At 39.9% G+C, this 18391-nt stretch overlaps 1 protein-coding gene across 6 annotated transcripts in view; it reads left to right on the forward strand.

The window, feature by feature from the left end:
* Nucleotides 1–9471, forward strand: part of EFCAB5 (EF-hand calcium binding domain 5) — a 110163-nt gene extending 100692 nt beyond the window's left edge. For 5 of the 6 annotated variants that reach the window (XM_070478796.1, XM_070478795.1, XM_070478798.1 and 2 more), the window contains 3 exons: nt 975–1258; nt 1663–1759; nt 8862–9471. In XM_070478796.1, the coding sequence (XP_070334897.1) occupies nt 975–1258; nt 1663–1759; nt 8862–9055 (575 nt within the window). In that variant the 3' untranslated portion in view covers nt 9056–9471. The remainder of the gene's footprint in view (nt 1–974; nt 1259–1662; nt 1760–8861) is intronic. The other variant, XM_070478799.1, reaches the window with a different exon arrangement.
* Nucleotides 9472–18391: the final 8920 nt, after the last annotated feature.

Here is an 18391-nt window from a genome sequence, read left to right on the forward strand (position 1 = left end):
ACAGTTAACAAGTGGTAAAGGCTGGATTTGCACCCCAGTTTGGGTGCTCTTTCCACCACAATGTGCTTGCATGCTCAGTTGTGTCTGACTCTTTTGTGATCCCAACCTGCTCTGTCCATGGAATTATGCTGGCAAGAACAGTGGAGTGGGTTGCCATTTCCTCCTCCAGGGGATCTTCCCAACCCAGGGAACCTGTGGCTCCTGGAAGGCAAGTGGATTCTTTAGCACTGGGCCACTTGGGAAGCCCTCACAGCATTAACTCACAGGAACATTTCATTTTACAGAAAAAGGAGCTAAGGCCTGTCAAAGTAAAGGTCTAAGAGCAAGCTACAGCAGAGCCAAGAACAGACCCCAGTTTTTGCGATTCCACCTCCACCCAGCTACTCTTACCACAAAATCAGTGTAGGCAGAAGGGAGGGAAGAAGAAAGCACGGAAATCTTTCACTACCAAGATTGGAATAAATAGAATTAGTAGAGTAACACTGTTGGATAAAGCTGAAAGACTTCTAGCCATTACACAGTGTGGGAAAAAAAAGGAAAAAGAAAGGAAAATTCATATCTTTTGAGCATCCACTATGTGTAAGACCTGGGACTAAGCACTTTTCCATATACCATCTCCTGTTAATTTCCACAGCTCAATGGGAAAGTAAGGATCAACTCTTCTCACAGAAAATGAAAAGACGGCTCAGAGAGACAACTGAACTAATAAGGGTGAAAGTAGGTTTCAAACCAAGGTCCAACTCCAAATAAAGGTTTCACCTTCTCTCAAAGCCTCTGCCTGTGAACCCCACAGGTGTGATTCCATTTTTGCCTTTTGATTTCATGACTAGAGAAACTAAGATTGTTTAACGATATAGGATATAGTCTTTTTTTCCTAAAAAGAAAACAAAGATTTGCTATATTACGTTCAGAATCCCGTGAAAAAGTAATATGTGTTCTGAACAGCCATGTGGGATGTCCTTCTGTTGTTCCAGAGATTGAAAATGAGGGAGAAGTCCAGCGGGCAGGCGTTCTCTTCTTCAGAGTCATGCTAGGGGAGCTACAGGAGTGCCTCGGGCTGCTTACATCCTCAGACTTCGTGTCGCTGTTACTGTACGATTATGACCCTGTGGCAGAGGACGAAGCCCCACCAGACAGCCAGTCCCAGGATCTGAAAGCCAACATAAAATTAGTACAAGACATCCTGAAAGCGATTATCGTGTTCTTTCATCCAAAACTGCAATCAAGTGACTTAGAAAGTTGGGATCGCTGTAAACTGGTAAGTTTCATTAAAAAAAAAAACAACAAAACCTCTTTATTGAAGAATAACCTACATGAGTTTAGATATACAAATCTTAATTGCACAAATCCTTGATACACAATTCAAAAATTTTTACACAATGAATGTAAGAGGCACCTAGAACAAGGAACAGAACATGAGTAGCATCCCCAAAGCCTTCCTTTTTACCCTCCCCCATCACCAGCCTCATACACACACACACACACACACACACACACACACACTCTCTCTCACACCACCAAGGGTAACCAGAATCCTGATGTCTAACACCGTAGATTGATTTTGCCTGTTTCAAAGTGTGTATAAATGGAACTCTGTAAACTGAGGAATCAGGCACTCTACTTCCACTTGATGATTCCATGATTTTTGTTCTTTGTTTACAGTACGTAAACCAACAGTTAGTCGAATATATTTGTGACTTTGATCCAACTGCTATGGAACTGAAAGTTAATTTAGAGCTCATTGTTGAATACATTGAAGGTAAATTTCCACTTAATTATAGTCTAAATCTATACCAACAGCAACAAAATACAGTTGCAACCCAGAGATTTTTATTAGAATAAAGTGGCTCAGGGTGCAGTTCATGTGTGCTCAGTCGTGTCAGACTATTTGCAACCCCATGGGCTGTAGCCCGCTAGGTTCCTCTGTTCATGGAATTTTCCAGGCAAGAACACTGGAGTGGATTGCCATTTCCTACTCCAGGGGATCTTTCTAACTCAGGGATTGAACCCACAGTTCCTGCATTTGCATGCAGATTCTTTATCACTGAGCCACCTGGAAGTCCCAAAGCCCCCAAAATTCAATTTTTAGGGGAAAAAGTTTCTGATTATAGTCTTCTAAAAGGAAGGGCATTGTCTATAATCTATTGCAATCCCCATAGTGACTGTCTGTGCCATGCACATGAGAATTCAGAAACACCTCTATCTCCCACTTACTGACTCCATATTCAAAATTCTTTAAAACAAAAAAAAGCAAATGGGGGCTTCAGTAAGGCTAGAAGCTAAGTTTGTTAAGCAAAAAGGAGATCTTTACTTTCCATGAAGAACCACGGGGCTTCAGTAAGGCTAGAAGCTAAGTTTGTTAAGCAAAAAGGAGATCTTTAGTTTCCATGAAGAACCAAATAAAACTATAGAGCATGAGTCTTTACAGACTAGTAATATAGACTTTTTGGAAGGAGGAGCATCAGCAGGTGGTTAAGACTCTGCTCTCCCAATGCAGGGGGCACGGGTTTCATCACTGGTCAGGGAACTAAGATCTCACATGCCATAAATATACATGCACAAGCACACATTCCTCCATGTAGGTGTGTTATCCCACAAGACACCTGAGGCTGTTTATGTGAATGGAACAGTAAACAATGAACTTATTCTTTCTAAAAAAAAAAAGATTTACAACTAATTGTTGATTGGGGAAATGGCTCTGTAGAAATCCCTCACTAAGCCTTGTCTCCCTCTCCCCCATTCTCTTTGGACCCTCCAGACAAAGGGTTTCTGGACTTCTGGGACATATATAGTAGACAAGAGAGGCTCGGAACCAGATTCCTAGGACAGGAAATAGGAAAAGGCCACCCAGAGGAAGACAGCCCACACTCCTCAGGTTGTCTGTGGCAGCGGAAGCATGTAGCGCAGTGGAAGCAGGAAGCAGTGGGTGGATGAGAGAGAGGGATGTTCTGGCTTAGGAAGGAGAGATACTCCCAGAAGTTTGGGAATGCTAGACACGAGGTTCACATAACAGTTACCATGAGTTAATGTGGACCAAGAGTGGTATGAGTGAAGATTAGAATTCCTATCCAGAATGGCTTCTGTGTAGCCTCATGGCTGGTCGCTGATTCACAGGCACCTCTGCATTCCCAGATGTTACAGTTCTTGCTGCTTTTAAGCGGTCGTTTAAGGAAAACAGGGGGCTTCCCTGGTGGCTCAGACGGTAAAGAATCTGCCTGCAATTCAGGACACCTGGGTTCGATGCCTGGATCAGGAGGTTCCCCAGGAGAAGGGAGTGGCAACCCACTCCAGTATTCTTGCCTTAGGAATTCCATGGACAGAGGAGCCGTGTGTAGTCCCTGGGGTTGCAAAGAGCTGGACACGACTGAGCAGCTAACACTTTCACAGATGGGAACTCTGGCTAACTTCTTGAGGAAATGGCCCCATTGTCAGTAGAAATTTGGAAATTTCCAGGCTTGCTGTTGAAGCCTGAAGCCTTTCTGATTCTGCACATGTGACTTGTTTTGTTTCTCTCCAGAAGCTATAGAATCACGGCTTTATTCCCATGACTGTGAAACTTCAAAATGATATATCTTTTAAAAAATTATTATATTTATTTTAATTGGAGGATAATTTCTTTACAATATTGTGGTGGTTTTTGCCATGCGACATGAATCACCCATGGGTGCACATGTGTCTCCCCATCCTGAACCCCGCTCCCACCTTCCTCCCCATCCCATCCCTCTGGGTTGTCCCAGAGCACTGGCTTTGAATGCCCTGCTTCACGCATTGAACTTGCACTGGTCATCTACTTTACATATGGTAATATATATGTTTCAATGCTCTTCTCTCAAGTCATCCCACCCTTGCCTTCTCCCACATAGTCCAAAAGCCTGTTCTTTACATCTGTGTTTCTTTTACTGCCTGGCATGTAGGATCGTCATTACCATCTTTCCAAATTCCATACATATGTGTTAATACACTGTATTGGTGTTTCTCTTTTTGACTTATTCACTCTGTATAATAGGCTCCAGTTTCATCCACCTCATTAGAACTGACTCAAATGAGTTCTTTATTATAGCTCAGTAATATTCTATTGTGTATATATACCACACGTTCTTATCCATGCAGGTCTATTTTCGTCCATTGATCTGAACACTCCTTGGGCCTTTTCAGTTGTGAAACGCAGGTCCCTACATTCTAATGATTTCCTCCCTGACATTAAGGTTGCTGCTCATGGCTGTGCAGTTTGTGTACTGCACAAATGTACCCTGCTGAGGGGGTGGGGCGCTGAGATCTAACTAGGGTTCCATTCATGAAACTGTGTGCTTCAGCTTACAGTTATGTCTGCTTGGAAGAGGGGCATCTCCTTCACACACTTTTTTCTGTTCACCAAGCTGTGTGCTCACAGTGTGCATTCATCCATTCACACAAAAATGACCTAGGGGTTAGAGGAGGCCCTGCCCTCCCTTTTCTGTGTTCCTTCTTTGGAACTCCTATTATTCAGACATGGGAAATCCTAGATTCAGCCTCCAAAATCCCTATAGTTTCTCTCCTCTTTTCCATCTTCTTTGTTCCACTTTTTGAGACATTCTCTCAAGCTTTTACATTTGTTAACTTACAGAGGTACATAGTCAAAGAGTTTGGAAGCCACTGTACAGAAGTATGAATTTTTGTAAAGATAAATTGCATTTATTTCAGTTCATACATAATTTGATTTATAACTACATCATGAAAAAAAGTCAATACAATGTGATACTGTATAGAAATGCTTCAACTGGAATAAGACTAATATATTTGCAAGAACTCAGTTTGGCCTGGAACAAACTTCTACCCAAGGTTTGATAACTCAGGAAAAAATTTGGTGTTACCTCCTCATTTAACACGAACTCTTACGCAATAAACTAGAAGCAGCACTCTGCAGTACCTTCAGGACCACAGTAAATTAGTGACATATTAAGTCCCTGACTGTCATGGAAAATAAGAATTCTCCTACCTACACAAAAACTGATCAAAACTAACACACATATACCCTTTTAAGTATGATGTTGCATGGACCTTCAGCTCATTGTATGTGGCAGTAATGTTAAGAGGTGGTAGAGGGTATGTCAAACAGTAGAAATAAAAGAACTAAAATTAAGAGAACTAATGATGAAGAGAAGAGCATTCAATAAATACTGCTTAGAGCTTCCCTGGTGGCTCAGTGGTATAGAGTCCACCTGCCAGTGTAGAAGACATGGGTTCAGTCCCTGATCTGGGAAAATTACACGTGCCAGGGAGTGGCTAAGCCCATGCGCCACAACTATTGAGACTGCTCTGCAACAAGAGAAGCCACTGCAATGAGAAGCGTGCGTGCCCAGCTAGAGAGTAGTCTCAGCTCACTGCAACTAGAGAAAAGCCCAAGCAGCAGCAAAGACCCAGCACAGCCAAAAAATAAGTAAATAAATGAAAAATTTAAAAAAAAAAAGAAATACTGCTCACTGATCTTGGGTTAGTTGTTAGTTGAAACGAGCAGCTTCACATTAACTTTGAACTTGAAGCTTAAGAACTTCATTCTTTTTTGCTTCGCACATCTTTCTAATTGTCTGTCATTCCCAAAGCTTTTAACTTAATCTAATGTTAAAGCAGAGATTCATAAAATGGAATTTTAATTAGAAATATCTTAAAATGACCCAATGTTTTCAGCAAAATGAATTTGCTATATAATTAAAAGTTTGATTAAGCTGGAATCTAAAAAAAACATAAAATGTTTCTGAATTAATAGGTTCATAAACAGATTCAAAGGTTGAGCCAGCAATTTTTTTTAAACTCAGATATATTCAAATAATTTACTATAACCTTTACCAAGGAAGAATTAACTCAATCTGTGCACACTGGCTCTCTGCTGAAATGCAAAGAGCTGGCATCTATCCACCACAAGAGGGCAGTAACACTCAACCGTTATTAATGGGAAACCCGCGGACCGATGGAGGCTTCCTTCAATAGAGGAATCGTTACAGCCAGTTTTTAAGGCATAAATCTCTCAGTGGAACAGGGCAGGGAAACAGGAACCTTCACCCAGACAGGTTCGGAGCTTCTGTCCCCAGTAACAATAAGACAGGAAATAAGCAACAGGGGCTTGTGAAATGGAGCGACTTCGCTCCCCAACCTCGAGTCCTTAAATCACCATGGAGATGGCCTACTAGCTTAATAAGGGCTGCAGATAGGGGTCTGTTCATTTGGATGTCAGATAAGAACACTGGTAGGCGTCAGTGCAACAGAGCTCTTAATGGGGATTTGGAAAAGGCAGAATAAAGGCTGTGGGGAGCAGCAGAGCCGTTATATCTCAAAAAATTAGTTAGGACTGGTTTTAGAAGTGTTCTAGGGTGTACTTTAATTTAGAGTTGTAACATTGGGACATAATGATAAAGTAATTTTTTCAGCCTATAGCATTAATTTTTAAAGCTTCCAGGAAGTTAATTAATACAAAAAGGGATCAATTATAACAAATGCATCTCAATATTTTAAGTATGTATGTTAATTGGTCTAGTGTTACTCATATGATATGAATCAGGTATTTTTTTAGGTGCTCTCATGTCTGACATCTGCTTTCAATTTTATTCATAATTGTCACTAATGTTACTGAGCTATAATCTGAAAAGACTTCAATATTTGAAAAGCCTAACTTAATTATTCCACAATTTAATGTTGTTTTAATCAACATTTATTAAACACAATTGAGGAAAGAAAACAGTGCTTCTGTGTGTGTGTTAAAAGAGGAAACTCTAGAAAATTGTACTCATATGTTTTATACAGTGAACATCTAATAAAAATTGAGATTTGAGTATGTTTTCCATATTTTATGTGCCTTTCCTGTTCCACATTGTACCTTTTGTGGTAGTGATACCTTGAGAACCATAGAAATCTTAACCTAATTCAGGGAAACTTGTTCCTTCACGACAAGGAAATATGTTCTGTTTTGTCACCCTAATGGACAACCATGAGTGACATAATTGTCATCATTATTAATGAGCTACTGGATAGACAGTATTTTAAATCTCTTAATCCATTATGTGTATACATGTGTGATCAGTCATGTCTGACTCTTTGCGACCCCATGGACTGTAGCACACCAGACTCCTCTGTCCATGGAATTTTCCAGGCAAGAATACTGGAGGGGTTACCATTTCCTACTCAAGGATCTTCCCTACCCAGGGATCGAACCCATGTCTCTTGCATCTCTGAAATTGGCAGGTGGATTCTTTACCACTGCACCACTTGGGAAGCCCTCTTATTTGGTTATAAATACCATGTAATGGTTTGATTCAAGTCAAATCAATAAACATTTATTGGATTAGGAACTGTATTAGCCACTAGAAGTAACAAAAAAGTAAAACACAGACTTGAGGGTAGAAGGGATCTGAAAGAATGAAGATATTTTTTTGAGCAACTACTCTTTGACAGATTTTTGCATGTCTTTCCTCTTTAATCCCCATAACAATTCTGAGGTATCTGTTTTGTGGAAGAAGAAACAGGCTCAAGGCAATTAAGTGACTTTTCAAGGTCACAAAACTAGTTGGAGTAGAGCCAAGATTAGAGTCCAGATCTGTTTAAGTATATTCTCTTTCCATTGGACCATTCTATTTGAATAGTCATTGACTGACTGACTCCTGAGAAAAAGTCATTTTTTTAAAAAATTTATTTATTCTTTGTTGTCCCGGTCTTCCTTGCTGTGCGTGGGCTTTCTCCACTTTTGGTGAGTAGGGGATACTCTTTGTTGAGGTGCACAGACTTCTCGCTGCAGGGATTTCTCTTGTTTCGGAGCACCAGCTGCAGGCACGTGGGCTTCAGTAGTTGTTGCTCCTGGACTCTAGTTGCTCCGTGGCACGTGGAATCTTCCTGGACCAGGGATGGAAACCATGTCCCTTGCATGGCAGGTGGACTCCTAACCACTGTACCACCAGGGAAGTCCCAGAAGGAATTTTTCAAAAATAGTTTGCAGTTTAACAAATGAAATATTTTAGTGTGCAGTGATCATAGCTTTAAAAATAATTTTTAATTAGGAAATATTTCAAACATAGAGGTTAGAAACTAATACCTGTGCAGTCATTATGGAGTCATATTTTTAATATGTTTTTGAGCCAGACTTTTTTTAAAAAAAGAAACATTACGGGAACAGTTGAGAATTTCTATGCTCCTCCCATATCTCATCCTCTTCTTCTCCTCTCTAGAGCTAATACTATTATGAATTTGGTGTTTATCAGTTTCATGCATGATTTCTACTTTTACTACATGCCCATGAATCCATAAACAATATAATATTATTTTGCAGGTTTTAAAATTGTTTTTAAATGTATCCAAAAGAACATATTATTATACAACTTACTTTTTGTTCTCAACAGTAAGTTTTTATTTTTTCAACAATATGTTTTTAAAAACATAGTTACTGCTGAGTCTTAGTTGTGGCGTGTGGGATCTAATTCCTTGACCAGGGATGGAACTCAGGCCCCTTGCATTGGGAGCTAGGAGTCTTAGCTACTGGACCACCAGGGAAGTTCCCTCAACAATAAGGCTTTGAGATATTCACAATGACATATGTAGCTCTAGTTCTTTGTTAAATGCTGCGTAGGGTTCCATTATAGGGGCTTCCCTGGTGGCTCAGATGGTAAAGAACTCACTTGGAATGCAGGAGACCCAGGTTTGAGCCCTGGGTCTCAACCATTATATGAATATACCAAAATTAATGTATCCATTTTCCTATAATTACATAAACAAGATTCTGCTATGGTTTTGACTCAAAATATATCTAATGAACTTTTGTCATAATTTTTCTTATATATTAGTATTAAAATATATTTTAGTAATAAAAGTACAAAACTAACACTTTTTTTTTTTTGGTACAGATCATTCTCGAATCGAAGTATGGAAATTTGGTAATGCTGCCATCGAATACTTATACCACTGGGCACACATCTGTTTAGCTCTCATAAAGCTGAACAAAAAAATAAGTAGTGCTATTATTTCACCCCCATTGCCAACCAAGACTGACTCCTATGTGTACGCAAAAATGCCAGGGGGAAGCTTGCCAGGAAAATGATAATGGAATTGCGACTGTATTTAGGGTATTTTTGTCATATTCAGTTTTGCTTGTTAACTATAAAAATATTTTCAGTTGGAAAGGATTGCCACATAGACCTATTTTTCTCCTAGACCTTTACCTCAGCACTTTCTAAAACCAAAAGTGCCTCCGAAGGAGAAATTTGATCTAAGAAAATTTCCAGTTCAGGTCGCCATAACCAAATGTATGTTATAGAATATATTTTAAAGTTTCTTTTTCGATTTAGCATTTTATCTGCTGTGGGCCTATTATGGTTGGTTGAGCGAATTATTGTAATTCTTTTCAGGTACAAAGTAAAGAACAGACTGAGTATTTAGGGGGAAAATGGCAGTTTTTACATCAAAAGAGCACTGTTTTTACCTCAAAAAAATATAATAAAGATTTAAAGAAATGGACTAGGAATTGTTTTTCTAATTTTTCAAAGGCTTTTATGAGCACCACATCCTCTCTGCTCCCATCTCCACTCCCTCACCCCCACTAACCCTAACAACTTTAAAAGTCATTTCAATAAATAGAAATTCTAGGGAAATGTTTGCCCATGACTCATGGAAATAAAACTTTTTTTATATAACAAAATCTTCATGAGTTCAAGAACTGCAGAAAGAATTTATATTTATTTAAATCTTGTTATTACAGCAAACTTTACTGCCCTGTTGTGAGATTTCATCTTTGCAGTAAGATATCTGATGACAGAGTCCATTTTTAATAAAATTTGGGAAATTAAACTTCATTTTCTTTATTTGGTTGACAAAATGTAATGCGTTCCAAACATCTTATAATTTGAGATTGGAGGTCCCTTTTTAACCTTCGGTGATAAGATGGCAGTGTTATTTACCAGCCCTCATCTCTTGGCTGGTCCCATGCCCAGTTTTAACCTATAAGCCTGTTTCATATTTGGAAGTGAGCTTTTCAAGGGCATTTGCTGCAACATTTCTAGGAACAATGTTCTTGAAGATATTAAACTGATAGCCACACACTCTGATGGCTTCAAAACAAGCTTTTAAGGAGTCTACTGTGAATGCAAATAGCAATTTAGGCAGCAAGGAGGGAATATTTTTGCAGACTGTGACCTGTTGACCCATCATGATGGGAATTAGGTTATTAATAACTAAATGGCATGCAGCTTAATGATAACAAATATCACACATCTGCATGACATTTTAACTTGAAGTATTTTCACATCCTAGCTCATCTGATCCTCCCCAACCTTCAGGGTTGGCAGACTCAATATGATTATCCCCATTTTATAAACGAGGAAATAAGCTCAAAGAATGAGTTAGCTAGGTTACAATGAGTAAGGGGCACCCACGTGTCCTGTTGGGCTTCCCTGGTGGCTCAGAGGGTAAAGCATTTGCCCGCAATGCAGGAGAGCTGGGTTCGATCTCTGGGTCAAAAAGATCCCCTGGAGAAGGAAATGGCAACCCACTCCAGTACTCTTGCCTGGAAAATGCCATGGACAGAGGAGTCTGGTAGGCTACAGTCCATGGAATCGCAAAGAGTCGCATAGGACTGAGCAACTTCACGTGTCAATTTCTATTTTATTGCTCTTGGCAGTACGCTAGATATTTCATCAACACTTTCCAAACTTCACTAGGCTAACAATTGTGCTATAATTCTTTGGGGAATGACTTTATTTACTTTTAATCTATTTATTTGTTTGCTTGCCCCAGGTCTTAGTTTTGGCATGAGGGATCTTGAGTCGTGACATGTGAACTCTTACTTACGGCACGTGGGGTCTACTTCCCTGACCAAGGATTGAACCTGGGTCCCCTGTATTGGGAGTGTGGAGTCTTAGCCACTGGACCACCAGGCAAGTCCCTGGAAACTACTTTAAAATTAAGCAACCAACATGGCGGATTGCTTGAATTTGTTTAACTATCATTTAAGTAAAATCCTATCCCTTGACACCAGATACTTATTTTTTTAGTGAAGAGGATGTTATTTGTACTTGACAAAAATTTAGATGTTGGTTTATGGTTAAATCTCAGTAGACTCAGTAGATGTATTGATTTACTTGTATTTACATATACTTCAAAAGCTCAGACTTGATTAACTGGTTATTTTTTTAGCTTTCTTTACAGCTTATAGGTAACAATGACACTGCATACTGCAGACCTTTCGTATCACTATCTTTTATATTAATAATTACAGCTTTTCATGGTCCAGGAACAAAATAAATGTTTCAAGACAAAGATATTGGAATTCAATCAGAAGCTCCTATTGGCCCTTTTAACAGCTTTATTGAAATATAACACATATACTATAAAATTCACATACTTAATGTGTACAACTAAATGGTTTTTAGTATATTCACATAACTGTGGAACTCTTCACAATAATTTCAGAAGATTTTCATCCCCCCATAACATATACTATAAAATTCACATACTTAATGTGTACAACTAAATGGTTTTTAGTATATTCACATAACTGTGGAACTATTCACAATAATTTCAAAAGATTTTCATCCCCCCATAAAAAAACCCATACCTTTAGCAATACTCCCCATTTTTCTCACTCTAGTCTTCAGTTCTGTTAGTTCAGTTCAGTCGCTCAGTTGTATCCGACTCTTTGCGACCGCATGAATCGCAGCACACTAGGCCTCCCTGTCCATCACCAACTCCCGGAGTCTACTCAAACCCATGTCCATCGAGTTGGTGATGCCATCCAACCATCTCATCCTCTGTTGTCCCCTTCTCCTCCTGCCCTCAATCCCTCCCAGCATCAGGGTCTTTTCCAATGAGTCAACTCTTTGCATGAGGTGGCCAAAGCACTGGAGTTTCAGCTTCAGCATCAGTCCTTCCAATGAACACCCAGGACTGATCTCCTTCAGGATGGACTGGTTGGATCTCCTTGCAGTCCAAGGGACTCTCAAGAGTCTTCTCCAACACCATAGATCAAAAGCATCAACTTTTCAGTGCTCAGCTTTCTTCACAGTCCAACTCTCACATCCATACATGACCACTGGAAAAACCATAGCCTTGACTAGACGGACCTTTGTTGGCAAAGTAATGTCTCTGCTTTTTAATATGCTATCTAGGTTGGTCATCACTTTCCTTCCAAGGAGTAAGCGTCTTTTAATTTCATGGCTGCAGTCACCATCTGCAGTGATTTTGGAGCCCAGAAAAATAAAGTCTGACACTGCTTCCACTCTCTCCCCATCTATTTCCCATGAAGTGATGGGACCAGATGCCATGATCTTAGTTTTCTGAATGTTGAACTTTAAGCCAACTTTTTCACTCTCCTCTTTCACTTTCATCAAGAGGCTTTTTAGTTCCTCTTCACTTTTTGCCATAAGGGTGGTGTCATCTGCGTATCTGAGGTTATTGATATTTCTCCCAGCAGTCTTGATTCCAGCTTGTGCTTCTTGCAGCCCAGCATTTCTCATGATGTACTCTGCATACAAGTTAAATAAGCAGGGTGACAATATACAGCCTTGACATACTCCTTTCCTGATTTGGAACCAGTCTGTTGTTCCATGTCCAGTTCTAACTGTTGCTTCCTGACCTGCATACAGGTTTCTCAAGAAGCAGGTCAGGTGGTCAGGTATTCTCGTCTCTTTCAGAATTTTCCACAGTTTATTGTGATCCACACAGTCAAAGGCTTTGGCATAGTCAATAAAGCAGAAATAGATGTTTTTCTGGAACTCTCTTGCTTTTTCAATGATCCAGTGGATGTTGGCAATTTGATCTCTGTTTCCTCTGCCTTTTCTAAAACCAGCTTGAACATCTGGAAGTTCTCGGTTCACGTATTGCTGAAGCCTGGCTTGGAGAATTTTGAGCATTACCTTACTAGCGTGTGAGATGAGTGTAATTGTGCGGTAGTTTGAGCATTCTTTGGGATTGCCTTTCTTAGGGATTGGAATGAAAACTGACTTTTTCCAGTCCTGTGGCCACTGCTGAGTTTTCCAAATTTGCTGGCATATTGAGTGCAGCACTTTCACCACATCATCTTTCAGGATTTGAAATAGCTCAACTGGAATTCCATCACCTCCACTAGCTTTGTTTGTAGTGATGCTTTCTAAGGACCACTTGACTTCACATTCCAGGATGTCTGGCTCTAGGTGAGTGATCACACCATTGTGATTATCTGGGTCTTGAAGATCTTTTCTGTACAGTTCTTCTGTGTATTCTTGCCACCTCTTCCTGATATCTTCTGCTTCTGTTAGGTCCATACCATTTCTGTCCTTTATTGAACTCATCTTTTGGTGAAATGCTCCCTTGGTATCTCTAATTTTCTTGAAAAGATCTCTAGTCTTTCCCATTCTGTTGTTTTCCTCTATTTCTTTGCATTGATTGCTGAGGAAGGCTTCCTTATCTCTCCTTGCTATTCTTTGGAACTCTGCATTCAAATGGGAATATCTTTCCTTTTCTCCTTTGCTTTTCACTTCCCTTCTTTTCACAGCTATTTGTAAGGCCTCCTCAGACAACCATTTTCCTTTTTGCATTTCTTTTCCATGGGGATGGTCTTGATCCCTGTCTCCTGTACAATGTCATGAACCTCTGTCCATAGTTCATCAGGCTGTCTATCAGATCTAGTCCCTAAAGTCTATTTCTCACTTCCACTGTATAGTCATAAGGGATTTGAATTAGGTCGTACACGAATGGTCTAGTGGTTTTCCCTATGTTCTTCAATTTAAGTCTGAATTTGGCAATAAGGAACTCATGATCTGAGCCATAGTCAGTTCCTGGTCTTGTATTTGCTGACTGTATAGAGCTTCTCCATCTTTGGCTGCAAACAATATAATTAATCTGATTTCAGTGTTGACCATCTTGTGATGTCCATGTGTAGAGCCTTCTCTTGTGTTGTTGGAAGAGTGTGTTTGCTATGACCAGTGCGTTCTCTTGACAAAACCCTATTAGCCCTTGCCCTGCTTCATTCCGTACTCCAAGGCCAAATGTGCCTGTTACTCCAGGTGTTTCTTGACTTCCTACTTTTGCATCCCAGTCCCCTATAATGAAAAGGATATCTGTTTTGGGTGTTAGTTCTAAAAGGTCTTGTAGGTCTTCATAGAACCGTTCAACTTCAGCTTCTTCAGCCTTACTGGTTGGGGCATAGGCTTGGATTACCGTGCTATTGAATGGTTTGCCTTGGAAATGAACAGAGATCATTTTGTCATTTTTGAGATTGCATCCAAGTACTGCATTTTGGACTCTTTTATTGACCATGATGGCTACTCCATTTCTTCTAACTGGAGTGATCCCACTCCAGTCTTAGGCAACTACAAATCTTGCTTTTCCTATGGGTTTGTCTATTCTGGATATTTTATATAAAAAGAATTATATGTGGTCTCTTGAGACTGACTTCCCATTCCTTTCTAATCTAAATGTGATCAAGCAACTAGTAGCCCTTAACTTCTACAGACAATCTCAATTACTGACTCAGAAGACCCTTTGCAGGTAATTTAGAGACTTTCCATTCCTCTTCTGTAAGGTTTTTATGCAATGTCACTCCCACCTAATCCGACCCTGTGTGCGTGCTAAGTCGCTTTAGTTGTGTCCAACTGTGTTACACTATGAACTGTAGCCTTCCAGGCTCCTCTGTCTGTGGAATTCTCCAGGCAAGAATACTGGAGTGGGTTGCCATGCCCGCCTCCATATCTTCCTCACCCAGGGATCAAACTGATGTCTGTTACATCTCCTGCATTAGGCAGGCAGGTTCTTTACCACTAGCGCCACTGGGAAGCCCTAACCCCACCCTACATCATCCTTAACTCTGTGTTCCTGCTCTCCCCCACATGATCTTATTATAAAGACCTCTCAACAGACAAGATCAATTAATTAAATATTGCCTATTTCTTTCTCCTGTAGGTATTGTAATCCCCCTTGGTGGGTGTTCAATCTCCTAGTCATTACCCTATTTCACCTCTGCTCAGTCTCCTGCCTGACTTAAACTGTCCTGCCCGCAGATCATAACTGGTGAAGCACTTGAGATGGCCAAGTTTTGTTCCATATGACCCTGACTCTGTGTAGCCACAGCTGTTTGAATTGGGGTTGACCACTTGCCAAAGGGAGACCAATTTGTGAAATAGTCTAATATAAAAAGCACCCAAACCACTGACAAACCAAACTGGGAAATAACAATAGAGCAGTGTCTAGAAGGGTATTTTTTAGAGAGGCCAAAAATGTCACGATAGGCCTTCAACAAATTGAAGCGTGCTGTCAATCCAGACACCACAAGTTAGCTGAACCTGTAGGTTGAGAAAAGTGAGTACAGTTGACTCTTGAACAACACAGGAGTTAGGGGTGAACCACCCAATGTGCAGTCAAAAATGGATGTACAACTTTTGTCAGCCTTCTGCCTCTGGGGATTCAACTAACCACGGATCTGTAGTTATCTAGTACATATTTATTGAAAAAAAAAATCCATGTGTGAGTAGAGCCAAGAAGTTCAAACCTGCGGTTCTAGAGTCAACTGTAGTCGATTAGGGAAGAGTGGGCACAAAAGGAAGCAGAGAATGAAAGAGTAGGGATAAGTACTACTAGTGTCAAAAAGTTAAATCGAGATCCTTAAGTTTGGGTGCTGAGGGTCCTACAGTTGTCTCACATCCAAGTCTAGTTGACTGTTCTGTGCTTGAAATCTTATCTCTGCAAGTCTAAGACAGAATTCTCTGCTGTGTAACAGAAGTATGAGAGTGATGGTGCTGCCTTTTACTGGCTTACTCTGCTTCTCTCATTACAACTTCTCCCATTAAAGATCCCAAACACAGGTTCAAAATATTAGAAGACTTCTTCAAGTCTGTGATCCACTGTAGCAACTACCAGCCTTGCTGCAAACCAGGCCAACTAATTGAAGAACTCAAAACTCTGCAACACTGAGAAATCAGCCCTCTAGCTTTGGGAAAACCTCACAAGTGCTTCATTACGACAGCCTGTAGGCAATAAGAGAATACAGAATCCAATATTCCAATTTAGAAGCTTGAATTATATAGGATATCGAGCCTATAATTTTGTGTAACTAATTCTCCACCCAGTCTCTTTAAGAAGCAGATAGCCCAGGCGGGGGCGGGGGGAGGGGGGGGCTTTATTATTTACCCTTTTCTGATTCTTTTTATTTTAAGCAAAGTAACACATGCTCAGTTTAAGGAATCCTCTGTCATAAAAGGTCTGTCAAAACCAGAGCATTTCCCAGCTCCACCTTACCCCTATTTTCCTTGCTTCTGAGTCAACTATTTTCAATTCTTTTAGCTCAAGAGTTAATAAACAGGACAAGCTAAATCTAGCTAGTATACAGTTTTATCAGAAAAGTCATGCCCAAATTGTCTGTGACTTCTTTCACACCCCTGGGCAGAGCTGAGTAGCTGCCAGAGACCTTTGACCCATAAAATCTAAAGATTTCCTACTTGACCTTTTGCACAAAAAGTTTGCCAACCTGTTTTGGCTGTAGTTTTGACATACACCTCCACGTTGCAAAATAACATGCCATGTGGCATGTTTTTGTTTTTTTTTTCCTGTATTAGGCAGGACTTATTAACCTCCCAGAATGCAATAGAGATTTAGCTCCTTTCTCACCGTGTGCACCCCCTCCACACACACACACTTCCTACTCCTTTGTTCTATCCAACTACCTTGTAATTTAGATCAGAATAGCTGCTTATTCAGTGTTTGCATTATCGTGATCATGTATGCTTATTTAGGACTTAGCCATGTAGTAACCTATAATTATTTTTTTCATGCTGACACATTTATTATATAAAGGGTATAATAAAGTATACATGTAAACAACCAGAAAGAGATAAATAGGTGAGGTCAAGAAGGGTATTTCTGTCCTCATCAAGTTGGGGTGCACCATCCTCATGGCAGGTGGATATTTTCACCAACCCAGAAGCTCTCAGAATTCCATATATTGGGTTTTCTTAATGGAGACTTCATTATATAGGCAAGACCAATCATTAATTTGGTTTAAAAGCCCTCTCCCCTTCCCCGAGGATAGGAGTGAGAAAGAAAATTCCAAGCTTCTAATTATGGTGTGGTCTCTCTGGTGATAGGCTCCCATCTGATGTTATCCAGGGTTACCTCACTGAAACAAAAACCCTATCACCCAGAGAACCAGGGACCAGGGTCAAAGATCAAATATCAAAACAGAAGTTGCTCTTCGTGCTTTTATTACTCAGGTCATCACAAGGGTTTTAGGAGATCTGTACCAGGAATCAGGGGTAGAAAGCAATATATGTTTCTCTATTTTTTCTTTTTTCATTTTTATTTTTGGCTGCGCTGGGTCTTCATTGCTGTCCATGGGCTTTCTCTAGCTGCATGGCGAGTGGGGACTACTCTCTAGTTACAGTGCATGGGTTTCTCATCACAGTGGCTTCTCTTGCTGTGGAGCAAGGCTCTAGGGCCCTGCGGCTGCAGCAGCTGCAGTGTGTATGCTCAGTAGCCGTGGCGTTTGCTTAGCTGCCCCGTGGCATGTGGGATCTTCCCAGACCAGGGATTGAACCTGTGCACCCTACACTGACAGGTGGATTCTCAACCCGTGGACCATCAGAGAAGTCCATGTATGTGTGTATATATATATATCCTTTTATTACACCGTGCCCCAAGATTTCATATCTGGCTTCTGTCTGGCCTTACCCTAATCACTTTGGGGGAAAAAAAAGACATTCAGCACATTCCTATATGCAAAGTTATATAATTCCTATAATAGTATGTTTCAGCATTAATTCATTTAAAAGAGTGGATCTTAAAGTGTGGTTTGTGGACTCCTGCAGGTCCCTAAAACACTTTTGGGATTTTCCAGGTCAAAACTATATTTCTAACAATGCTACAACATTATTTGCCTTTTTCACTCTCACCCTCACAGCAGTGTGCAAGAAAACCTTCCAGAAGCTTCTTGATGTGTGATGATGTCATTGTTCTGACAATTAATAGAACATGTGTGGATTCTTTTACCTTTTTTCTTCTAGTTTTGAGATACAATTAATATACAGCCCTGTATAAGTTTATAGTGTATAGCATGATAATTTGACATATACATTGTGAAAAGATTACAGTAAATTTAGTGAACATCCATCATCTCATAAATACAAAATAAAAACTATTTTTCCTTATGATGAGAACTCTTAGGATTTACTGTTAACTTTCATATATAACATACAGCAAGTCAATTATATTAATCATGTTCTACATTATATCCAAATACTTATTTATCTGGAACTTTGTACCCTTTGACCATCTTCATCCAATTCCTCCTTCCACTACTCCACCCCTTCCTACTTAAAAAAAAAAAAATTATACTACACAAAGATACAAAGAAACAAGACATGGTAAACATGTGGAATAACATATTTTTCTTATTTAAAAATATTTTCAAAGGGTA

This window comes from Odocoileus virginianus, chromosome 17 (genome assembly GCF_023699985.2).
Source record: "Odocoileus virginianus isolate 20LAN1187 ecotype Illinois chromosome 17, Ovbor_1.2, whole genome shotgun sequence".
NCBI lineage: Eukaryota > Metazoa > Chordata > Mammalia > Artiodactyla > Cervidae > Odocoileus > Odocoileus virginianus.